The 24,538-nt window shown below is 37.3% G+C and overlaps 1 protein-coding gene across 1 annotated transcript in view; it reads right to left on the bottom strand.

Moving 5' to 3' along the window:
- Positions 1-759: 759 nt before the first annotated feature.
- Positions 760-24,538, bottom strand: part of TAFA2 (TAFA chemokine like family member 2) — a 412,641-nt gene continuing 388,862 nt past the window's right edge. The window contains exon 5 of the mRNA XM_046645099.1: positions 760-1,169. Coding sequence (XP_046501055.1) covers positions 1,158-1,169 — 12 coding nt within the window. The 3' untranslated portion in view covers positions 760-1,157. The remainder of the gene's footprint in view (positions 1,170-24,538) is intronic.

Here is a 24,538-nt window from a genome sequence, read left to right as displayed (position 1 = left end):
TGTTAAAATGACTACAAAAATGTGGACAAAAACTGACCTAAGAAATTCTTTGAATGGGACAACTATAAGCAAATATTTATAAATTTCAGACCAAGAATAATGAACACTCTATCAACAGACTGAACAAACATATAAGCATTCAAACAGTCATTGAGATCGAGCAAGAGATGGTCTTTTAAAATGAGATAAAAAGGACAGTTAAAAAAAAATACTAGAAGAAATCTAAGTGAATAACTTTTTCAGGTTAAGAAGTCAGAAACCCACATGCATCCCTGGCAATTTTTGGAAACTGAAGGCAACCCAAAGACTTGACTGCTCAGTGCTGATTTCTGTGAAGGGAAAAAGTAAACAGAAAAATGAAAGAAAAAGCCCACTTTGAAAGAAAGAGTGCTCTAGAGGTACAAAATAGTATATAATGAAAATGGTAATTCAGTTCTAACTACTACCTATGTAACTGACAGAGAGCTGCAGTGGTGTTTTAGCCTTGGGGAAACATGTCAGCTTGTCTATACATTCTTATATGATTGATGTATTCAGGTAACTATTACTTGCCAACAATAATTATTATCAATGGTATATATTTCCATTCCTTTAACAAAAGCAACTTGAAGATGTTAAAACATGTAGGCTTTCGGAGCTCCAAGATTAGGTACAAATAAAATTCTCAGTCTACACCATGCCAGAGGAGAAGTTTGCAAAGGAAATGTCACTAAGCCGTGTGCAGTCCCACTAGCCAAGGAACACAGGACCCAGGAACACGCCCATGACAGAAGGCCAGGGCACTTTGGAGATTTTCAGAAACAAGAAAAGCAGTCACATCTGGAGCCAAGAGCCCAAAACATGAGCGTCTCTGACATCTTCCATAAACACCAATCAGACAGCAACTTCAAACTCTTTTAGCAAATGCAGTTTTACAAGTTGAACACAGTTCAAATCTGATGAAATCTTCATGACGTAGAAGTTCATGTCTGACTTTTTAAAAGTCTTGATTTTGAGAAGGGGCTGATTATGAGCCATGAAATCCCTTGGAAACAACAGACTCTGGTGTGCCTCTTCGGAGTGGTATAAAAATCTTCCTTCAAGATCACCTCAGGAGTTGAGTTCCTGTGCATATGCTCAACGTAATCAGCCTCGAGGATCACTTGGTTTATCCTTGGTTAATGGGTGACCTATAAAGGAAGAGGAAAATATAACCATTTCATATCATAGCTATAATCTTTAAACTCCAAACACAATTTGGCATTAGGATAACTCAAAATGCTGATATTTGCTATATCTCACAAATTACCGAATTTTAAAGAATATCATAATCAGGTGTTTTCATCTTATTAACATATATCAATTTTTTCTCTTTACAATACTTTTGAATCCACTTGCCTAACTAGCCAAATGACTCCAACACTGCCCAGGAAGATCTTAACCAGTGATGCTACCCGTCCAGACCCAAGGAATGATTCTGGAATCCCTGTTCTTTGCACAGCCATGATGAACATAACCCAGAGATCATAAACACATCATGCCAGGCCTCAGTGAAGAAAAGGCTTTGCTTGCAGGAATACAATCAGACCACATCTTCACAAAAGCCCTTGGGAATTGACTCCATAAAATCCATCCTTGAAATAGTTTAAAAATTTAGTGAATATTTGACTCAATTATATTTCAGAAGAATTATTCCTAAGAACAAAAAATATTTGGGGAGGAAAACAAGGATAATACAATGTATTACCAAATCTTAAAGATGCCCAAAATTTCTCATAAAATTGATTAAAGCATTATTATTAATACTATCATAAATATTAAGGCAGATTTACACTGGATTTTCATACCTACTCAAGTCCAAAGAATGTTTGTGCACAGGAAAAAGAATGACACACAGATAGCTGGCATACTTGGTATATATATATATACCGCTATATGCAGACATGTGGAGGACAGATAAGAGAGAAAGACAGATTTCTGCTATGTCAATGAATTTCTAGTTATACGCTAACATCATGGTTCTTAGAGTTGCCTTACAGTTCTTTTCCAGCTATGGTTATTACAAAAGGTGAATTTTAAAAATTATTGTGGATACTAAGTTTTTATTCCATTAAATCATGTAGTTACTTGTTCTTTCATCAAACATTTACAAAAAGGCTGCTTTTTGTTGGCTTTGTTTTGTCTTGTTGTTGTTTGATGAACTATGAAAAAAAGAAACATTAACCAAAATAATAAAGCCAGCTCAAGGCTTTGCCACAGCTAGTCTCAAATTATACTACAAAAGGAAGATGTAAAATTCAAAAATGCATTTTCTGCACGGAAGCAACCGCCTCATTTGTGTCTCTTTGGTCAGCTATCCTTCCCAAAGAAAGAGACTCTGCTGTATATTTGAAGCATCTTTCTCCCATGCACAGAGGAACTTTGGAAGGAATTGAACTGAGGATGGAAGAATGCAAACACAGGAAGGGCCTGCTGACTGCTCGAGATTCTGGGAGTAGTGGGTATCTTGGCATGGCAGCAATGTCCTTATCAACCTGTCTGCTATTCAATGGTCAGACTTCACACAAGCTCTGTGAACGGCTCCCAGTTTGAGCGTCGGTGTAAGAAGAACATAAGGGGGAAAGGCAAATATTTCTATAAATGTTAAGTCACAGATTGCTAAGGGAGATAGCTGATCATTGTGAAAAATGCAGGAACTTTATTTTATGATAAACTTTCTTGATAAACATTGATTTAACACAATCTTTGACTTCCATTGGCTGAAAAAGATCCACCTGCCTTTCCTGAAAATTCTTCTTACTAGGAAAAAAGTATGAAGCATCAAATGGGACCATATTTCCAAAACTAGTGCTTGAAATGACAGAAAAGAGAGACATTGAGAGAGAACAAATGGTTGAGCCTCACTCAGCAGGCATTCAGCCTAGGCCACTGGAGGGACATGGCGCAATGACTCTGTGAAAGCAAGTGGCGTGTCCTCTTGAGTCATCTGAAGCCCAGGTCCTAAGTAACCTATTGGAGGGAATAGTGGCTGCATTCTTGTATCTTCATTCCAAGCTAGGTATTTCCATGCCAGTTTGTGTAAAGCTGAGGAATAATTCTCTCAACTATTTATATATTAAAGCTTTGTTTTCAAATAATTTTAAAAGTAGACATCCAAATTGACAGTGCAATACCAAAGGCTTATGTACCTAGAACAAATTTTTTCTCCATCCCAGTAGAGAAAACATATACGTATTCACATAAACAATAAAAACATTTTAATATAATTATACAATCCATATCCTCAGGAATATCATAAACGTACATTTACCAGACTAAGTTTCTATTTATAAGCTAAAATAATTGCTAGAAAACCAAAACTTAAACATGGCTAAAAGAAGTAATTGTCTAAATAAGCATGGATTGAAATGCAATTAAAATGACTTTTTCTCCAATTTTACACAATATTCTAGTTTATTAATCTTAAAAATATCCTAGCACATTTTATGAGGTGAAGAGTAGGGCATAAGTTATTTCTAAAGTCAGATGAAAGTGGACAAATTATTTTAGATTTGATTTTTGTAAATTACCTGATCTGATCAGGGCACCACAGTGGTTCGGCATGTAAAGTTCTGGATTTAGGTCAAGGTGGGAGTAATACTGCTCACACTGGATGGGTCATGCAATCTCTGGGACCCTCAGTTCTCCCACATGGGAAATGGGGATAATCCTGTCCTGTCGGCCTCACAGCATCACCGTGAGGATCAAATATTACAGTGTCTATGAAAACACTGAGCTTCGTCAACTCTGAAGGACTATAAAAATAAAAGTTTTAGGGCTTTTTTTAAATGTATAAATCTTAACAAGAGAGCCACTAAAAGTAGAACAAAAGGATCACACTAACATTCAGTCAAGTTAGAGGATTACGCTTAAGGAATTCACACAAAGACTAAGGAATCACTTGCCCTTTTCAATGAAGTATAAATATGAATCTGTATCAGCACACCCCCCCCGACAACCTCCAGGTTTGTACCAAATGAAAGGGCAAAACCAAAGACTTAAAAATACATCGATGATGACGCTGAATACAGTACATTATAACTAATTTTAGTCCTCTAATATATAAGATCCAAGTAACATTTTAAAATAAAATTGTCTAAAATGTAATATAAAAAAAACAACCTTTTATGATTTGTATGCACATTAAATAAGGCCAAGTGACTCCAGCTTAAATCCTGGCATGCTGGTAGGGGGAAAAGAAATGCCATTTTGCCCTTTGTCGACTATAAACTGGAACTTCCCAACAAGCAAAAGTTGCTTAAGCAATATTTATACAAGCCAACATTTAAAAATTTTGCTCTCATTTAAAAATAATCTTTAATACACCAAATTAAACACTGCTTTAATTTTAGAACTTGAATATTACTCTCTTTTCACTTAAGCCGTATCTTTTCAAAGAGGCCAAATAGTAAAAGTTTTACCTTCTAAGATGGATTTTTCAGCAAGTTTTCAGTAACTAAAAACAGGAGTTTGCAATAAAACCAATTTTACGGGATAGGAAACAGCATTTGCTACCATGAATGCACTGTCTTCTGGTTCTGAGGGCAACAGATATAAAATACTACGTGAGGGAGAGAAATGGTCCTACAATTATGGTTCTGCCTTGAGCTTCATACGCAATAATCACTGTCTCAGTAAATTTGACTTTCCAAAGCTGTTATCATGTAAATTTTATTTGTGTGTGTGTTGCACACCAGTCAATTCGGTTCATGAAACTACTGGGCTGCTGAACACAAGCAAAATGTAATAATCATAATAATGATGATAATAATAAAAGTTTTTCTAGTCTCAAGCACAAAGCCATCTTGGTAACGATCCACCAGGATGAAGACGCTAACCTGCTAACATTCAACAAAAAGCGCTAATTCTTTAAGATGAGAGCATCCTTTATTTCTTCCAGTCCAACAAATCTATTATAGGACCCTGATTAGATTTCTCAAAAATTTATGCTAAAATCATGTCTTTTAAGTCTGTCCGCCAAATTAAATTGAGAAAATAAAACCAGGTAAATGACATATATAACATAGTTAAATTAAGTGAAGTCAACTACTTTATACACTTCTCATTTTGTATTTTAGCATTATGAAAATCCTCTGCCTATCTTCAAGTTAACATAAATTGGGCTCAAAAGGAAGGAAATGCAAGAATCTATTCTGTCCCCAAGTGTAAAAGGTGCTTTTATAAAGTTCTTAAAATCGTTATCTTCGTAGAGTCTATAATTTCTCTTCTCCCTCTTCAAGTCATGCTGACGGGGTTATCAATGGGAGACAATATATTATGGTGAGAAGAATAATGACAAATAGTGTGGGCTCTGTAGGCAGACTTCCTGGGTTCAAATCTCTGCCTTATCACTTCCTACCACTGTGGGGTTGGATGAATTATTTAAACCCCCTGAGCCTTAGTGTCCCCCGTGTAATATGAGAATGGTCTTATTATCAGCTTCCATACGTTTCCTATTAAATCAGATAATCCTTGCAAAGCGTCTGTCCGGGAAGATGCTTTTTAAATTTTAGCGTGTGATAGCAATAGTAATTCCCAAACAACACACAAAAGGGGATACACAGGATATCTACTGGAGGGGGAATTACTGCTTATTTCTCTACTTACTACTTCTATTGACTTACTCAAAGGTAATTTCCTGTCTTATAATAACAACTGATTTTGCAATTGTTTCTTTCCATATTCTTTTTTTTTTGGTGAGGAAGATTGGTCCTGAGCTAACATCTGTTGCCAGTCTTCCTCTTTTTGCTTAGAGAAGATTGGCCCTGAGCTAATATCTGTGCCAATCTCCCTCTGTTTTATGTGGGATGCTGCCACAGCATGGCTTGACGAGCGGTGCTAGGTCCTCGCCCAAGATCTGAACCTGCAAACCCCAGGCCACCGAGGCAGAGCGCACAAACTTAACCACTACACCACCAGCCTGGTCCCTCTTTTCATATTCTTGTTAATCACAAAAATCATATCTCAAGAATGGAGCACCAGTGGCTCAGCCAACTTTGGGAGAGAGGTTGTCTTTTCAGACGAGGTGATAGGGAGTAGTGGTTTAAAAGGATGGACCCTGCAGTCAGGCTGCCTAGCAGATTCAAGGCTCAGTGCTGCTGCTGACTCAGTGTGTGACCTTGAGGAAAGCAGGCACAATGTTAGTACCTAGACCACAGGCTGTATGAGCTGAGGAGCAGATAAGTAAGGGTCCAGTGCTTCGAACAGTGTCAGAAACATCATGAACCTCATGCAAGCGGTAACTATGGTTATTCAGATATGTGCACATTTCTAGGCATCTGGATGCGTTGAATTCCTAGGTTTTGCCCCTGATTATTTCCGAGCATACATTACTTCACATAATCTTCATAGTCTTCACAGGCACATAATTCTGTCCCTTTTAATTCTTTGTCTTTCTAATGGACCAGCCGCCATCAGACTTTGCATGCAGAACAAATATTTAGGAAAGTAGCACCATACTTTAACCATCTAGGCTTGAAAAATAAATGTGGTATAAATATGCCAAAACAAAATGTAGATTGGTAAATTTCCTTATTCATTACTGATGGTTCCTCTGATGTTGTTTTTGAGTTCCATTCTCTATCCCAGATTATTTTTTTGAATCTCAGTTGTTCCGTTGGCCGGTACGCATAAATTTGCAAAGTCACTGCCAAGTTTCCAGAGCATCAAAGTGAATCTTATATCATATTAGCTTAATTCACAAAACAGCATATTCTCTTCTCCAGTGTGGTCATTAAAATCTCGTGATGAGGAGCTATTGAACAATGTTTATATTCTCGTGAATATAAAATGAGTCACACACGACAGAAGAGACAACGCATTATGAACACAACAAACCAATTTCTTTTTTTACAAAAAGAGTTAAATTTTCACTAAAATACCCAGTTATTATAGAAACATTTATTTTTGGACTGATAAATATTCTTTATTTAGACAATCGGAAGGCAAGGAAGCTGAGGCAATATTTCCGAAAGGAGGTGGCAGGTTTAAATGCAGCCCCTGGCCGCTCCTTATAATACAGCTGCTTAAAAACAGCACAAATGAGTGCCATTTCAAACTAACATCCTAATAAAGAAATTTAACTTATACAATAAAGGTAAAAGGAAGAATAGAATATCTTAATAATCTTAAATGCTGATTTGAGTGAACTTTTCCTTGCTTAGAATATAATTGCTGCTTCACTGCAAATGTACTTTTTTTAATGTAGCTCTTACAAGTACACGAATTAAGATCTTGCTTCCCTTTTTGTGTACTAAATGTGCAATTAAAACATCATTACTCAGCAGGAGCAGATTTTCTCATTTAAGCTAGAGAAAAGCTGCCATTGAGTTGGTCGTAACTGTACATGAATGCACTTGTCCTGTCTTAAAGTGCCTCCTACAATGACGTGTCACAAAATGAAAGACACCTGTCAGTCTGAGATAATCATGGAGGAGCAAGCTGCCCAGACAGCTCTAAGTCTGGATAAGCGCAATGACATAGGAAGCACCTTCATCAACATACCCACCTACATAAAAAATTCAGCCTATTATTTTACTTTTATGGCAATGGAGGTGATTCCTCTAGCCCTGGAAACTGTTGGCTTTTCATACCCCAGTTTAATTTTTTCCTTCCTAAGAACAGCTGGTGCTGGATTGTCCTGAATGTTTATTTTAACGTTTGAGACACCTAAGCCCATCTGTTTCATACTTCGGCTCGGGTCAACGTCTCCACTAAACGACCTTGTTATCTGTTTTATGAATTCCCAAAAAATTTAACAGCCTTGGGTGATTGGAAACATAGTCATTTCAAATGACAGAGCGTTTCTGTAAGTCATTGATTATATTTAGGCGTAACTCAGGAGGGCCCAGGGTGGAAGCAGAAAATGGCATGTGAGCTTCCTGGACTTCTAGAGAGAACCAAAGCACCAGCCATGACTGAGGAGAGGTGGCCTTATTCTGATAAGAGTTTTATACCAGTGTTACTACCTGCTGGTTTTCGAACTTTGAACAAGTCACCTAAAAATCTCTGAATCTCCAGGGTTGGTATCTGCTAAGCGAGTTGGGTGGGACTCAGTGAGCTTCTAATTCCCTTCTATCCCCAAACTACTATGACTGTTATTAAGCACTAATTCCAACTAGGATAAAACTTCGTCCCGATTACCTAAATTCATCAGCAGTATAACCACTGTGTAGACTTCGTTTTTCTAAAAAGCTTACTCATTATATTAGAATGCAGAACTAGCGAGCTTTTACCACAAATACAACATCTGTCTATGGCTTTCAGCTTCCTGTGCTGCACAAATGAAGATCTCGACTGGAAATGAATCTTTTGAACAGATGGGCCTGCACTATTTCTTGGAAGTTTGAAAGCTGTACAGTGCGCCTGCCATGGACTCCTCTATGTGACTCAGGAGAGCAGATGACAGTTCGCATTGCCATCTACGCATATCCATCACTCAGAGCAGACTGACTGATTCTCTCTGAACGACATTCACTGTTAGTAAAACAAAATATTCCCTGATCTCTCTTTGGGTTGTTAGTAAATTCCTTTGGGACATTAACAAAATTTAAGACTTTCCTTATCCTGCTCCTGGCCCCTTCCACACACACCTTCTGTTTATTCCAGGTGGAAAATGACCAAAACATTAAGATAATTTTGAAAGACAACAGTATAATGAGACTCAGTTATGTTCCTCCCAGAAAGACTAAAAAGTCTTTAAGATGGGTAAACAATTATTTTGAACGCTTTGACAAAACCTGAGTAGATTTTTAAGATATTATTCTATATACCAGCATAGTTCACATAGTTTTAGAGACAGTTGAGATTTTGAACTCAATTGGAAGGTACTTTACTTGCTAAATTTGATATTAGGTTCATTTCTTTAGACTCATCTCTCATGTGTAAAGGAGTAATTTGAACTGATAGATTCTATCCACTTTCTATCATAAAGACTTACTTTAAAAGTTTAAGTCTGGTAAAGTATCACACTCCTCAAGAATTTCAGCCTCACTACACATAAAGGCTAGCAGAGCAAGCAGTAAACATTGTGCTTAAAAGATGAATTTAACGTAAGTGGAGTTTTGGGAGAAGAAGGGCTGAGAGTTGGAAGAAAGTCACGTTAGTAGCCTGGAGATTACTAAGAAAGCAACATTTTCTCTTAGCTTCCTGGTTGGTTTGAGTTACAAATACAAATGGCTCTTAGTAACCACCTTTCCTTGAGACACCTGTCTGAAGGAAGAGTATGTTGCTGTCACTTTGAAAAGAACTTGGGGTGACTTATGGGAGGACAAAGCCAGTACCATGCCTGAAGTAGCACATGCTCTCTCTTCTCCATCCCTATCTTTTTCCATAAAAGAAAGTTTAGAGATGATCATTCCATATGTGGTAGATCTTTGAAAAAAAATTCCCTACCTGTAAGTTGCAAAACTAGAATCCGTTTTCTGAAGGACAGGGCAACATAGTCAGGGATGTTTAGTATGTGGGGTGCTTTGCTTTTTTTCCTTCTCCTTCCCAGACACATTCTTTTCTGGGTGTTTTGTTTTGTTTTTTTAATAATAGTTACAATTCAGTAGTCTCAAATTCCCAAAGTTGATCGAAATATGAATCTTTAACTGTAGTTACTGCTAAATGCTTCAATGCTGGTATGAGACAGCTGATTCAATTATGGGGCAATTTAAATACATAAAGAATGGACCATTAGGTAAGAACACAATCTTCATTTGGTTTATGGAGATTAAGTGAAAGCCTGATGGCTCAGTACTTTCCATGCTAATTTCCAAATTAATAGGCAGGCTGAACACTGACAGAGGTTCACTAATACACAGGTTTTGAATTATCCATTTCCTGTTCTTGGGAAAACAATATGTCAACTGCAGGGCCATTGTAGGTGACAATGTTAGGTTCACCAATAATGACATATTGGCTATCTGTGGCCAATTTGTGGGCCTCATATCTGTTCAGAGAATGATGCTTCCCCTTTTTTATAAAAGATAATTCAATGCCTTTCTTTACTGACCAATGAGGAAATTCTTTGCCTTCTGATCCCTAAAGCTGGACCAAGCGCATCTTTCCCCCTGAAATCAGGGGCACCTGGAATGCTAATGGTAACTATAAGAAAGAGTAGGCTACAGTCAATCCTGTAACACCAAGTACACACCTGCTGCTCTGTGAGAAACAAACCGAGACGAGAGCTCATTTCTGGAGTTGTTTTGAATCTTTACTCCTCAACGAAACTTCTGTCCCTTCCTTAGAATCCGACCAACGCTAGGATTCGCCACACTAGTGCTCCAGCGTGGAGCCAGAATATTTTTTGAATGTGGAAAAATCAACAATTGTCATCAGGCACAGCAGAAACCTCTTTCTACTTCTCCATTCGAACTTGAAGAGTTTTACACGTTTACCTAAGGAACAAACACACGTGAGGTACTCCACTGCTCAAGAGATTATTACCGAGAGCAAACCTGGGAGAAAGGGAGCATTTCGACAAGTGTATAACTTCCTTCACCTCCATAAAGGCTCACAATGGGGACGGTTTTACCTCTCTCCTAGAGGATTATAAATTCTTAGAATGTTTTTTTATTTCAGAGAAGCACATACCCATAAAGGGCACCTAAAATAAACAGCTTTTACAAGAAATTGATACAAGGATAGTAAGCATTTCTTGTGAATATTTTGGGAATCATTCTGCACAAACTTAAGAAAAAAGTTCATTAAAATCAAGGGAGAAAGTACACAGAAATCAACAATCAATCATTTTAACATAAAAAGGTAAAAGAACTGTAGAAATAATATTATTTTAGTAATATTCAACTAGAATTAAAAGATTTATATTTGCAGTCTTAACCATTCATAGGCTTGTCTGAACCTCCATGTCTACAGTAATTTGCTGAAGCATGAACCTGAATTATACATACTTTAATGCTGATAAATGGGGCCAGTCATTTAACCAATGTACGAGTCCGGCCTCCATGGGTATTCCCTTCTCAAGCCAGCTTTGTTGTTCCCTACTCATCAATTGTGCAATCCTTACTAACAGTCTGAATGGGATCCATGACATTTTTCAGTTGTCATTTATGACATTTTATAGACATAGACTTTTCAAAAGTTTTCTTTATAATCTCTCTTTCCCAAAGTACTCCAGAAAAATAAAATATGTCCTATTTGAGTTCCAAATATTTAAATAATTTAATATTTCAGAGTATAACATATTTATAATAATAATAATCATATGGAGGAGTCGCTAGGAATTTAGAATCAGATAACAGGGTCTTGGTAATATGAATCAAAAGTAAAGTAAAACATGTCTTACATAAATTTGAGAGCTCAGGATCATTAAAACCAATAGCAGAAAAACCCCTAATCATAATATAAAAAGATATTTCCTAATTTTGAAGAGAATTTTGTCTTTGAGCAATAAGAACAGACCGTTTTTCTATAACACTGCTAACCTTGGCCTCTCTGTACCTAACCAGAAAACCTAAGACTAAAATGATGGGCGGAGGAAGAGAAGAACTTTTGACTTCTGGTCACTGTAATTACTTGACTTTTTCCAGATACATCAGAGCCAACACAGTCATGAAGTGGAGCAGTGCCATGTCTTGCCATGGACACGTGTGACTGAAGACAAAGGATAAAGCTGGAGAAAATTTAGAGGAGCTTCATATCCTTTAGAAAAAGCAAAGAGCAGATGGAGAAATATAGCACTTAACACTTCCAGTCCGCCATTTTCTTCACATTGTCCAAAAACACGGAAAGTAAGTCTTTCGGAGAATGTTCCTCAATTTCATATAGCCCCACTGAATATTTTTAGAATGATAACATAAATTTCCTCATATGTTTTTATCTAATCAACTTCTAGACTCAGTCCTCTTTTTAATCTGTTCCCTACTGTCTGTCCCACTATCACTATCTTAACTGAGGCCTTTATTCCATCTGCTTTACAGAGTTGCAATAACCTCCTAATTTGTATCCCTGGTTTGTTTTGTCCTTTGCAGTTCCTCCTCCTGTTTGCCACCTTCATCCTGAAAAGAAAAATCTATAATAGTGTCCTATTACGAAAAGAAATCTAAATTCTTGCTGATGATATAGAAGGTCCTTCATAATTAGACCTCAACCCACCCAGCTTCAACTCTCCACCTTTCCCCCCCCCCCCCCCCCCGCCCCCCAGAGACACACAGGCTCAACTCCCATCACACCTAACTACCAGATCCTCACAGAGCTTGGTTTGCCCATTTGTGTCTCCTTATCTCTGTGTACACTTTACTTTTGCCTGAAATACTCTTCTTTCAAACCTCAGGAGAAATGTTACCACTTATAATTCAGAAGCCTTTGTGATTCATTGAGTCAACACTTTGTCCATACTTCTAAGACATATCTCATATTATGATTATTTCCTATGCTGTTTATTTCTTCCACTAAATATTGAAAAAAAGGATATTAGCATACATTTTGTTTCCTCAGTGCTAAGCAGCATTCCAGGGACATAAACGATGCCAAATTTTTTATGCAAGGTTGAAATGATGGATGGGTGGGTGGATGGATGGATAAATGAACAAATTAATAAATGAATGAATTAAGGGGAAAGTGATAAGTAATTTTAGAAGAAGGAAAACAAGAGCTACTGCTTAGATTCTCTGTGACTAGCAAGGGGAATGATTAACTAACCCAAAAGGTCAGTTCCTCCCTTTTTTATGTTTTTAGGATTATTCCCATGAGTCTGTGGTTACAGAATTTGAAATTATAGATATGCACGGGTCCTGACATCAGCTTCACATTCGCACTGTGGATATTTAAATTTATTCTCATTTGGAAAAGGTCTGATTTTTAAAACAAAATTAATTCATGAAAATAATAATGCAAGAAGATAATAGCAATCTGTGATGCTTTAATTGGTATTAGACTAACCACTGGGGATGTGGAAAATGTCCAAACAGATACATCAGGGTTGATTCTGCCATACTCATTACAGTTAATATTTCAGTTATAAATTATCCTAATTTTTTAAAAAATGCACTTCTTCTCTCTTGAGTAATTTCCATACTGCTGCTTAACACTGTCAGGAAAATTTTCTCATGAAATATTTCGTGGTGACAATTATCGTACACCTAGGTATTACATGCTCACTTGATATCAGCTATGGTGGTGCAGATGAAATATCCTCAGATTCCCTATAACACAACAAAGTAAACAAATACCACAATGATTTATTCAGCACCCTCCCCCGGCAATATTGTGCGTGCAATCACACACATGCACGCACGCACTCTCTCTCTCTCTATTTAAGTTCAGGATGCCTGATCTCTCCCTGCTTTATTCTCCAAAATGGAAGCTGGTATTTTGAAAGCCAAAGCGAAGTTAATTTTTGCTTAGCTAAATGCAGTCTGCTGCATTTTCTGGTCAGGACGAGAATGCCAAAGACAGCCGATCCTTCCGCTCCTCAGGGAAACATGGAACCCTCCTCACCTTCCTTGGCTTCCACCTCAAAGATGAGAATTGCTGGCATCTGGAGACAAATTAGCACACATCCATTTTCTCTTGAAACCCTCAGAATTATTCTGTGAGACAGTCCCTGTTTCCTATTTACTGTTATTAGTCCTTGTTACTATATTATCCCCATTTCCAGTTGAAGAAAGTGAAGTTCAGATAAATTAAATGAAGCTTCTCAGAGATGCATACAAGGAGTAAGTGACAGTCTAGGGACTGAGATTCCTATTTTGGGGGCTTCAAACCAGTGAAACAGGTCCTGCATATCCAGTTCTTCCATTCATTTGTTTGATTTAACATTGTGAGCACATACTAAGTGGCAGGCTCTGTCCTAGGAACGAAAAAAAGACAAAAACCCCTGCCCCTTGAAACTGACGATCTAGAGAGGCGAACGACAGACACAATAAGCAAAATTTTAAAGCATGTAAGGCTATGCCAAGAGGACAAGTCAAGAGGAAGAGAAGGATTTTTGAGGCAGGGATGTACAATTTTAGTTAGCAGAGACAGGAAAGACTTGCTGAAAAAGTGAGACTTTAGTGAAAGCCTAGAGAATAATAAAAGAGCCAATCAAGCTGATAGCTGAGGGAAGAGCATTTCAGGTGGAGAGAACAGCATGTGCAAATGATGTGAGACAAGAAAAATAAGCAGAGGAGCATGGTGGCAACGTAGTAAGTAAAGAGGACAGTAGTAGGAGATGAGTAAGTAAGGGGGACAGTGGCAGCAGATGAGTAAGGAAGAGAGTAGTACAGATGAGTAAATGAAAGTAGCAGGAGATGAGTAAGTAAGGGGGATAGTAGTAGGAGATGAGTAAGTGAGATGGACTGTAGTAGTAGGAGATGAGTAAGTAAGGGGGATAGAAGTAGTAGAAGATGAGGTCACAGATATTTGCTCATTTGTTCATCTATTTCTTTGTTTATTCAACAAATGCAATTGTTGCCCCTATGTTACTTAGGATAGACAGTGGGCAAAAGCAGATATGGTCGTTCTCACTGGGGCACATAAAAAGAACTACATTAAAGTTCCCAGAAACACACATGGCTTCATACCCTCCTCCCTCCAAAAGCCCCATTCCTGGAAATTGCAAGTGGATAGAGCCTGAATGGACATGAAAGACCACAGTGACTTCTTTTTCTAAGCCCTGAAGCCACTGTGCTTTCTGTTTAGACAATGAAGGCTTGCAAAGGTTTAGGGCAGGAGAGGGGAGTGAGCAAGCGAGAGTGTGAGTATGAGTGTATATGTGTGTATGGGAAAAGCAACCGATTTTTCCTGGCAAATGTTTTCATCTGACCGTGGCAAAGAATTCCTGAATGCAGGACTTATATTCACTTATAATCCCACTAGACTGAGACATCCCCTAGTACAGAAAACCAGTCTAGAAGACGAAGGCCACACATCCACTGTGGCACTTAGCTTTCCCCGTCTATGAGTCTATGAGAAAAGCTTTGAAGGGATGTCCCCTGCTCAAACTATTCAGTGGTTCTTGGGATAATGATGGTCAAGAGAAATGTGAGTTCAGTCATGAGAAAATCTCTCTGCTTTTAGGGGGTTCTGAAAGGAAGAGATGGAGAGGACTCTAAACTAATATCTGAAGCAGAGGGAAGAAAATATCTCAGGTGCTACCCCATCCAGGGCAAAGTGGTCTGAAATGTGTAGCAGAGGGGAAGCCAAAAGTTATCTGGTCCACTTAGGCTTTTCCTACTCTACTGTTTATTCTCATAACTTGGAGGCTAGACAGCCTGGGTTTAGTCCCAGCTCCACTGCTTACTGGCTCCGTAACTTTGGGCAGCCTCTTCATTTCCAGTCTCCTTAGGTGTAAAATGAGGGTAATACTCAAGCCTATCTCATGGGGTGACTGTGAGGATTCAGTGAAGTAATTTATGTTAATTGCTTATAATACTGCTTGACCACAGTAATAACAATGTTATTTTTACTAATTCTAGTAAAAATGGTAGTATGCAAGCACTAATGTAAACAGAAAGCCACTTACCATGTGATTTCTTCCTGAAGAATTAAACCTTTCATCATTAGGAAACGTCTGTCCTTAGCAATAATTGTCGCCACAAATTCACTAGTATTAATATCATTCTATCGGCTTTCTTTAGGTTAGTGTTCGCGTAGTGCATCTTTCCTGTTACTTTTTAATTTTAATTTTTATTTATTCTTTAGATGCACGTCTGTTAAACAATATATGCTTGTGTTTTGATCTTTTGATCCAGATCAACAATCCTTGCCTTTGTCTTTTAATTGGATCATTTAGGTCATTTGCATTTGATAGAAATTTGGGTTAAAATCTACCAAGTACTTTCTATTTATCCCACTTGTTCTAGATTCCTTCCTCCTCTCTTTTGCCGTTTTTTGTACTCCCTCTAACACTGACAATTGCCTCCGTGGGTTGGCTAACTCCCCAAACTGGACTAATCTCTCTTGGTCTTCATCCTCCCCTAGATCCTGAACCAGGATTCCTCACTTTCTTGTCGGCTTTCCAGTGCCTCCAAGTATACCACCTTACATTCCATTCAACTCTTCAGTCTCCTTTTGCAGGAGGGTGAGAAGGAGGTACTTTGATGATATTACTGTCAATATCCGTGACTAAAAGTGAAAGTCAAGTTATACAGGTTCAATTTTACTCATGAACTTAGTGTTGATTAGTCATCCACCAAATTATGTAATATTTGAAATGTAAGTTTGGCATTCTACCCACATAGAACCTCTGTATTAAAATCTTGTTTAGACTGAATCTTCTCTCCAAACTTAACTTTCATCTAATGCTCAAAACAGAAGTTACTTAGTAGTTATACTTGGGGTGACTGTATTTTCAGTTTGCCTAGCATAGTCCTGATTCACACCTGTTGTCTTGACTTCCTGTTGGGTTTATCCGGGAAATATGTCCCAGGATGGACAATAAATAATATCACAACCCACAGAGTAATTACCCTTATCATGGAAATTTGAATTTTAGTAAATATCTCCTGAATGTTGAAATCATCAAGCTATGAATGCAAGACTTTCTAATACAAGAAACTTCAGCCACTGGGATAGACAAAAAGGAGCACTTCTTGAAGCATAAAACATTTCTGAAACCCATTAAATCACATCAAGTTGCTAATATTTTAAGGTTGGCATTGAGGAGGAGTTCCTAGACGCAGCTCTGGACTAACTTCAACTTTTCCATCATAAAGTTGAGAGATGGAGGTTGGAATGTGAAAGACTGACTATAATATTATCAGTTAGTATTGTAGTCCAAGGTCATGAACTCTGACAATCAAATTAAAGCCATGGCATGCACTCTTATCTTTGAGATAAAAGATTTGTTATAACAAAGAGGTCAAATAGGCTTCTTACAAAATCTAGATCTATTTAAAAACACTAATACTCTCAAGTATAGGGTTCATTTACTGAATTTTTTTGTTGTTGTTATTTCTATTCTAATGAAAAATTCTCTTCTAATGGGATTTTCCCAATTTTGCCTAAAATTGAAAAATGAGAATTGTCTGTGAATTTCAATTTTCCCTAAGTTTTTTTTTTTTTCCTTACCATAAATAATTAAAATTTGGCTAAGAGATAACATGTCCTAAGTACATTGAATGTTCATCTACTGATGACAATGATGAAGAAAATGATGAATTTAAGATGTTAAGAAATTATTAAGTAAAGGCAAAGAGCATGAGGTTAAGAACATCCATCATGGGCTTATCCTGACTTGGCTATTTATTAGCTATGTGACCTTGTTAGTTCACTGCAAAAACCTCAGTTTCCTTCCTTATACATGGAGCTAAGCCTTATCTTATCACGTACTGTGAAGGTTAAATGCAATAATGCCTGTAACATTAAGAATACAACAAATGGTGACTTTTAAACACTTGCAAACAGAAATTTGAAATAAATATTTTCAAAAACATAAGTTTATCTACTTAAGATTATTCTCATTATTCCATTGTTAATCTAAAATATGACCTCTAGAGTCAGGACAAATTATAAAGAAGGTATGTTATGCACATAAGGCATAACACAATTTTTTTTAATCTCAAGAACAAAACTTACATATAACACATTTCTTCGAAATGTACTAAGGTTAAAAAATACCACTTAGATTTTGTTTATTATTCCATAAACAGGAATTATTGGCCTCTGCTAATTGCTGAATATCTATAAACACTTTCAGCATCAGTTTCTACTTGGTATTTTTGTGATTTAGTAAGAACATTAGCGTTGTATTAGTAATAGCAAAATGCGCAGGGGCAGCTCAGCACTCAATCAGTCTTTACTGCTGCACTGACTACTCCAAGCTAACCTCATCTTAAATTGCTACCGGCAAACTACAAAAAACTTAAAATGAAAAAAAACCCAACAAAACCCCACAAGCCTAGCACATAGATGCCAGCATAACATCCCTCCCTCTCAAGTTAACAAAACAGTATAACCATAAGGGATACTTTTTGTGAGGCTGTCTTTGAACAGTACCAGTGGATACAGAAATACCAGTTGAGGGGCCTGCCCGGTGGCACAGTGGTTAAGTGTGCATGTTCCGCTTCAGAAGCCCAGGGTCCGCCGGTTCGGATCCCGGGTGCAGACCTACGCACCACTTGTCAAGCCATGCTGTGGTAGGCATCCCACATATAGAGCAGAGGGGTATGGGCATGAATGTTCCTCAGCAAAAAGAGGAGGACTGGCTGCAGATGTTAGCTCAGGGCTAATCTTCTTCTTCAAAAAAAAAAAAAACAAAAGAGAAAGAAATACCTGTTGAGTAAATGTCAACAACTGCAATGGTGGGGGTGGGGGGGCGGGGGGGTGCGGGGGAATTGCCTCATTCACTTTGTATCTCTGGTAAGTCCTCAGAGATGTTGCCAAAAAGCCAATGTCTGGTGGCTGTAAAGGAGAAACTGTTTTTGCTGCTGTGGCATAAGCCTAGGAAAAGTGCTTTTACAATTGATTAATACAACAGTTCCTACCTGGCCCACCTGATACGTAACTGCAATGACCCAGAGCCTGTGACCATTACAGACCCTGGAATCCATGTATTCCATCTCTCTGGTTTCTGTCTAGGATGAATTTTTTGTAGCTAATCCAAAAGGAAATAGTTGCAGACAAACCAACCTTCAAAGAATCTGTGCTTTCTCTTTAAAGTTCTCATTTAAATATGAATAGAGGGAGTAAAGGAAGTACTGACATATCTTTATATCAGTGTGTATTTAACAAGACTGACAACTATAGGATAACAACGTTCATGCTGGAGTTTTCAGAGAGTGGACCCACATTATGAGCCTATTTAACAACTTGCTTGATTTCCGTATAGCACTTTACAAATATTAACTCACTTAATCCACATAAGGAAATGATGTGGTAGGTACACTATTGTCCCAATCTCACAAACGTGCAAACTGAGGAGCATGGATGTAAAGCCACTTGCCAAAGGCCACCAGCTAATAAATGGCTCAGTTGAGATGTAAATCCAAGTAATTTGACTCCAGAGACTGGCTTCTTAGTCATTACACCATCCTTGAAGACATGCTCAACAGAACACAGCAGCCATTTCTCACTGAGGCAAATGGGACCCATTGTAAAAATAGACAGGTAGATAGATAGATAGATAGAAAGCTCCAGTAATGTACCCGTGTGAGTGAGTAAAGCAAAGCTAAATAGAATTCTTGGAGCCATTCTGGAGTCTTCAGCATTTTAGAGGTTTTTGTTTTTGTTTTTAATGCAAAAGTCCTGTTAAATTAGCATAGATTATTACTCCCTTCCCAAGGAACAAGACTTCCTTGCTTACATATTAAATAGCTAGGCATAGAGCTCCAGAATGTATTTATGACTACAGTTCTTACCTCTGCTGTATGTGGTATGACTAAAGAATAAGATTTTTTTCTTTGGTGTAATAACGGGTTTTTTTCTTACGATATCCATCCTTTTGGCATAGGTGATTTAGAATGACAGCTTTTTTAACCACTTGTGTGCCTAGCATATCTTCTCAAAAGATTGCCCTTTCCAAACTAATCTGGTATCTAATAGACATAACAAGAAGTATGCAACCAAAAGAAGTAGGTTAAAAAAAAAAAATTCAAAATTTCCACTGTAGGTGGGACAAGAAAAACTGTAATCTGAAGTGGCATCTCCACCTTGCAGAAAGATTGTGACTGTATTTGTCTGTGGATATCCAGTTCCTGACACAGTGACTGGCATTTTATATATGTTCGATAAATGCTTAGCAAATTAATGATTCAGATATGATTTTATTCTACCACGTCCATTGACAGGTACAACATACAGAGTAAAGTAATCTCCAAATATGCACATATAGTTCCAAATTTGCACACATAAAGAACATCCCCTAGGCATATAGAAAGACTCTACTTCTTGAATCTCCTGCATTGGGTGTATCCATAATAGTTTTGAGCAAGAATTGTGGTCAAATTTGTTGCTTGAGAACTGATTATGCAATTGCTAGAGCAAAACCCTCCAGAATTATCTTTCCCTCCACCATGGCAACCAACAATATAGCAAATCATGTCTGCACTTCAGCCTTAGTTTAGAATGAGGAAGATCCAGAATTGACACTCCAAGGCCACCTATGAAGGTGATATAGCCTAAGTAAGACATAAACCTTTATTATTTTAAACTATTGAGATTTGAAGGTTGTTATTCTTGTTTGGGTTTTTTTTTTTCTGTTTACCCTAGTCTGACTAATACAGAGTCCATCCCGTTAGATCATGAATGGGAACTTCTCCTGGGCAAAGACTGACTTACTCATAAGTGTATCCCCAGGGTTTAGCACAAAGCCTGCTATAGTAGGTATTCAATGCTATTTTAACAACTGAAAAAATATGTTTAATCTGTATCAGAATATCATCAAAATGAAGTACAATACCTAAAATCTTAGGAAACAGAATGTCTACAAACAGGATTGGAAAATTTCAGAATTCACAGAAATTCCAAATCAAAATGCCTAACTTAGAAACCTGATAAAAAGGAGTTATGATGTGGGTGCCTACAATGGAGTCACTGAATTGCAATTATAGATAAATTTTGTACAGACCTTCCACTAAGCAAAAACAACAGTTGGCAACTGAAAATCCCAGAGAAAAGTTTACTTAGGTGACTTACTGTGCATTTCTAGCCTCCATAATTCTCACTTTACTTTAATATTGGTGAAATGGGCATAACTCTGCATGCCCATGCCTGCTTCGAGAGCACCTTGCTTCATCAGATACATAAGACTTTTTTCCTTGTTTTCTTAGTACAAAAAGTACTTTCCTTTGGATGGGTATAAGGGATGGATCTCGATGGATGTTTTCCCAATGAAAGCTGCCAATTCCTCACATAATACCTTGTGAAAACTGCTACCAGTCTTTCATCTGTAACTGTACAGTCTTTTATTTGTAAAAATGCCTTCACTTCCATGGGTAGATCTAGTTCTTTGACACTCACAATTGTATATGGAAGATCTCACACACACGCACGCACGCACGCTGTTTTGAAGATTCAGAGCACTTCTAAGAATACCACCTATGTAGTTACAACATTTGAAGAACATATGATGGTCATGTCCATATTAGTCAAAACTTTCTGAGAAAATATTTGGAAGATATATTTACATTGCAATGGTTATGATTCTTAAGAAACAATATATTTAATTGGAAAGAGTATAAAGTTTGGAATCAGACAGATCTGTGTTTGACCTCTGCCACTTGCTAATTATGTAGGTTTAGAAAAGTTACTTAATCTCTTTGAGCCTCTTTTTCTCATCTGTACTAAAGAATAATAAGACTTAGCATGCCAGTTATAGTAACTATTAGAAATAATTTCTTTAGCTCGTTTAGCACAGAACTTGGCAAGAGTTGTCACTAAGCAAAAGAAAGCTATTAGTAATATTATCAACATTATTATATTGCTGGCTTGATCTTTTATCCATTTCTGAATATTGTTGAAAATATTAAAATATCCATATGTATTAGTCAGGGTTCTCTAGAGAAACAGACAGGACTGGGGAGGTCAGACTTTTATTCAATTCAGGCCTTCAACTGATTGGATGAAGCCCACCCACCTTACAGACGGCAATTTTCTTTTCTCAAAGTCCCCCAATTTAAATGTAAGTATCATCCAAAAACATTCTCCCAGAAATACCTAGAGTAATGTTTGATCAAATATTGGGCACGTGGCCCAGCTAAGGTCACATTAGTTAATCATCACACCAGTAATACCTTGCCCTTGACTTTCTGAACATACAATTCCTATACTTAACTGCCTCATGAATAAACAAGGTCACCTGATGACTGAGCAACAGCTACAATACTTCTTGAACTTCTTTCTATCAAAGCTTGAAAGAGACACTCTCTCAATGGGACCATTCCTCTTGTAAAACCTATAAAGAAGGAATTGGCATCTGCATTTTGAACAGGGATTAGTGTTCATGATTGGTTTATGGAGCTCCCATTTTGTACTAGATAAAAGGAGAAAAGAAGAGGACGGCGCTGGAGAATCAAGTGCGTCTATCCAAAGCCAAAGATATGTGAAATCATAGAAGAGTGAAGAAAAAAAGAAAAAAGTGTCCATAACTCATCAGCAGATTCAACCCAGTGACATGCACCTAATTACGCATAACCCAGGGTGGCATTACTAATATTCCAACATCATCTTAGCAAAATTCACCCAGTAGTACTCTGGAAGAGCTGAGCATCCTATGTAAGCATTCAACCCTGAGATGGAGCTGGTATACATTTGCAAGGATGAGGCTGAGAGAACTACCGTGCAGAAGAAATGGGAGGATGATATCAGGTTGATAAATTCTAGTGGGACCTTGACAAGTTGGGTGGACAACATCATTGTATGGCAACCACGAGGAACCATGCTGGATGAAATGGAGAAGTAAAAATTACCTGATCCCTTCTGACAATTTCTCCCTCTTTCTGTAATTGCAGTAACCTCAGAGAGGCTGAACCCCTAGTGAGAAGTTTCTGGCACTACTGAAAATACACCTACCCTAGACTTTTTTAATCCACTGATATGAACACTTTTCTTTCATGTTATGAATATTGACTTTTATCTTTGGTATTATATAATGATATGACACAATTTCACTGAATAGGGTCTCTTTAGACCGTTACATAGGTGAAATGTGAATTTGTCAAAAGCTACTGTTAACAACTTTTATCATAAACTTTACTTATAAGGGAATTCCATTACAGCTGAAATAAGAAACCCTGAACGTTATAATGCGGAAGCAGATAGTTCACATCTATATTATAGATGCAGGGGTGCTCTCAACAAGTTGATTTCATTGGTGAAATTTCATCTCAAACAATGGTTGACTGTCTGGCAAGGCATTTGCCTTCAGTAACCTCACAAATCAATCATATGTTGTAATTGAAGTTGGAAGCTGAGATTTCTAATCATGATACCTGTTTAAATTTATCTGACTGTTAGCCAAAGTGTCTGTTGAGAATATTCAATTTTATTTCTTTCAAGATAGAATAAAAGCATCTCAGGATATGAATGCTACAAACAGGCTGAGCAGATCAACTCTCCTCACAATTACTCAAGCATTACTCACTCTACTGAAGAATAGGGTGTTTTAAAGTTGCAAAGCAGAGATTACATTCAATTATGTGCAAACATCCTTTGAAAATGAATTTATACTGCCTGGTATTACGTAGTCTGCCCCTCTCTCTCTCTCAATCCTAGTTTTCTTTTAACAGGACTGGGAAGAGCACAGGAGATGCAAGGTAAAAGGTAAAATATGTTTCCCACCAGAAAAGAGGAAGCAATAAAAGGTAAAATCATCAACAGTAAGCAGAACCTCAACAGAACAGCCCTTCATTGACTCTGGGCTAATCCCACCACTGATCACGGGAATCCAATATCATAACGATGACCCACAGGAGCTAAAGGTACCTTCAACAGCTAAATAACTCTCATAGTGAATAAGTTCAATATTAAACATCTTAATAAATGAAATTACCTGGCTTAGTATAAACTACCAAGATTTTTGTTTGTTTCAATTTGGCAACTTGAGTCTTACCTTAGATCACATTTCAATTGAATGGCTGAATTTGCTGTAAGCAATATACGTTACTTAAAGATTTTTAAAGTGTTCTATAAGCTTAGAGCACTAATAAATATGTTCAATGTTATAAAATTCCAATATTCTCACTTGCTGGTAGTAGTCTTAAATTATTTTCAATTTAGAGTTATTACTATGGCCCCAGACGCAAAACCCTTTCCTCTGTTCTCTTCTATTTTATATCTGGCAGAAAATTTTTAAATGATTTAAAAGTCTATCCAAAAAACATGTATTCAGTGTTGGATTTTTCTCTTTGAATAGTTCATCGATAGGAATGTAGTCTAGTTGATAAAGCATTTTATTGGATTTTTGTTTTCTTATGTTAATATAATACCTGATGCAAAGGTAGAAAAATGTTCAGTTCCATCTCAGCATCACAGAACATAATACTTTGATTGTGTTTAGTCACTATATACTAAGGAGACAAATTAGTGAATAACTTTCCTATGGATGCCATAAAAATCTGTTATGCCTGAGTTTAGGTGGGTTATGGGCCATGCAATATTAAACCACCAATATGCTCCTATGGCACCTGTGCAAACCTCTGTCCTTCTATTTCTGTACCTGACAGTGATTTACTGATTTTCTATCCAATTGACTGTGAACTCCTTGACAGCAAAGAGTTGTGATTTTTCAAAATTTGAATCCCTTAAGCCTACCACAGTATCAGGCACATAGCCACAAAGCAGACATTCAATTTATCTTTACAGAGTAAACGAACGAATGAATGGACAAGATTCCCTTGAATGAAATTTGTTAATTCTGCTGAAGAGATTCATATTTATTCTTATTTTTATGTTTCTAACACTGCATTCTATTTTCAATAGATGAATATTATGCAGTGTTTACAATGTGTTACCAATGACATCATCCAGCTAGGAGGCAAGTTTTAAGATTATGAAAGAGTAAATAATATCCAGCTAATGGATCATGAACTTCCAGTATTTCTTGCAAATACAATGTTCAGAAAGAGACTTCGAGGTCACATAATCTGTCTGTAAA

This window comes from Equus quagga, chromosome 1 (assembly GCF_021613505.1).
Source record: "Equus quagga isolate Etosha38 chromosome 1, UCLA_HA_Equagga_1.0, whole genome shotgun sequence".
Taxonomy (NCBI): Eukaryota; Metazoa; Chordata; class Mammalia; order Perissodactyla; family Equidae; genus Equus; species Equus quagga.
The sequence above is the reverse complement of the archived record's forward strand: the minus strand, read 5'-3'. Positions and strand labels throughout refer to the sequence as shown.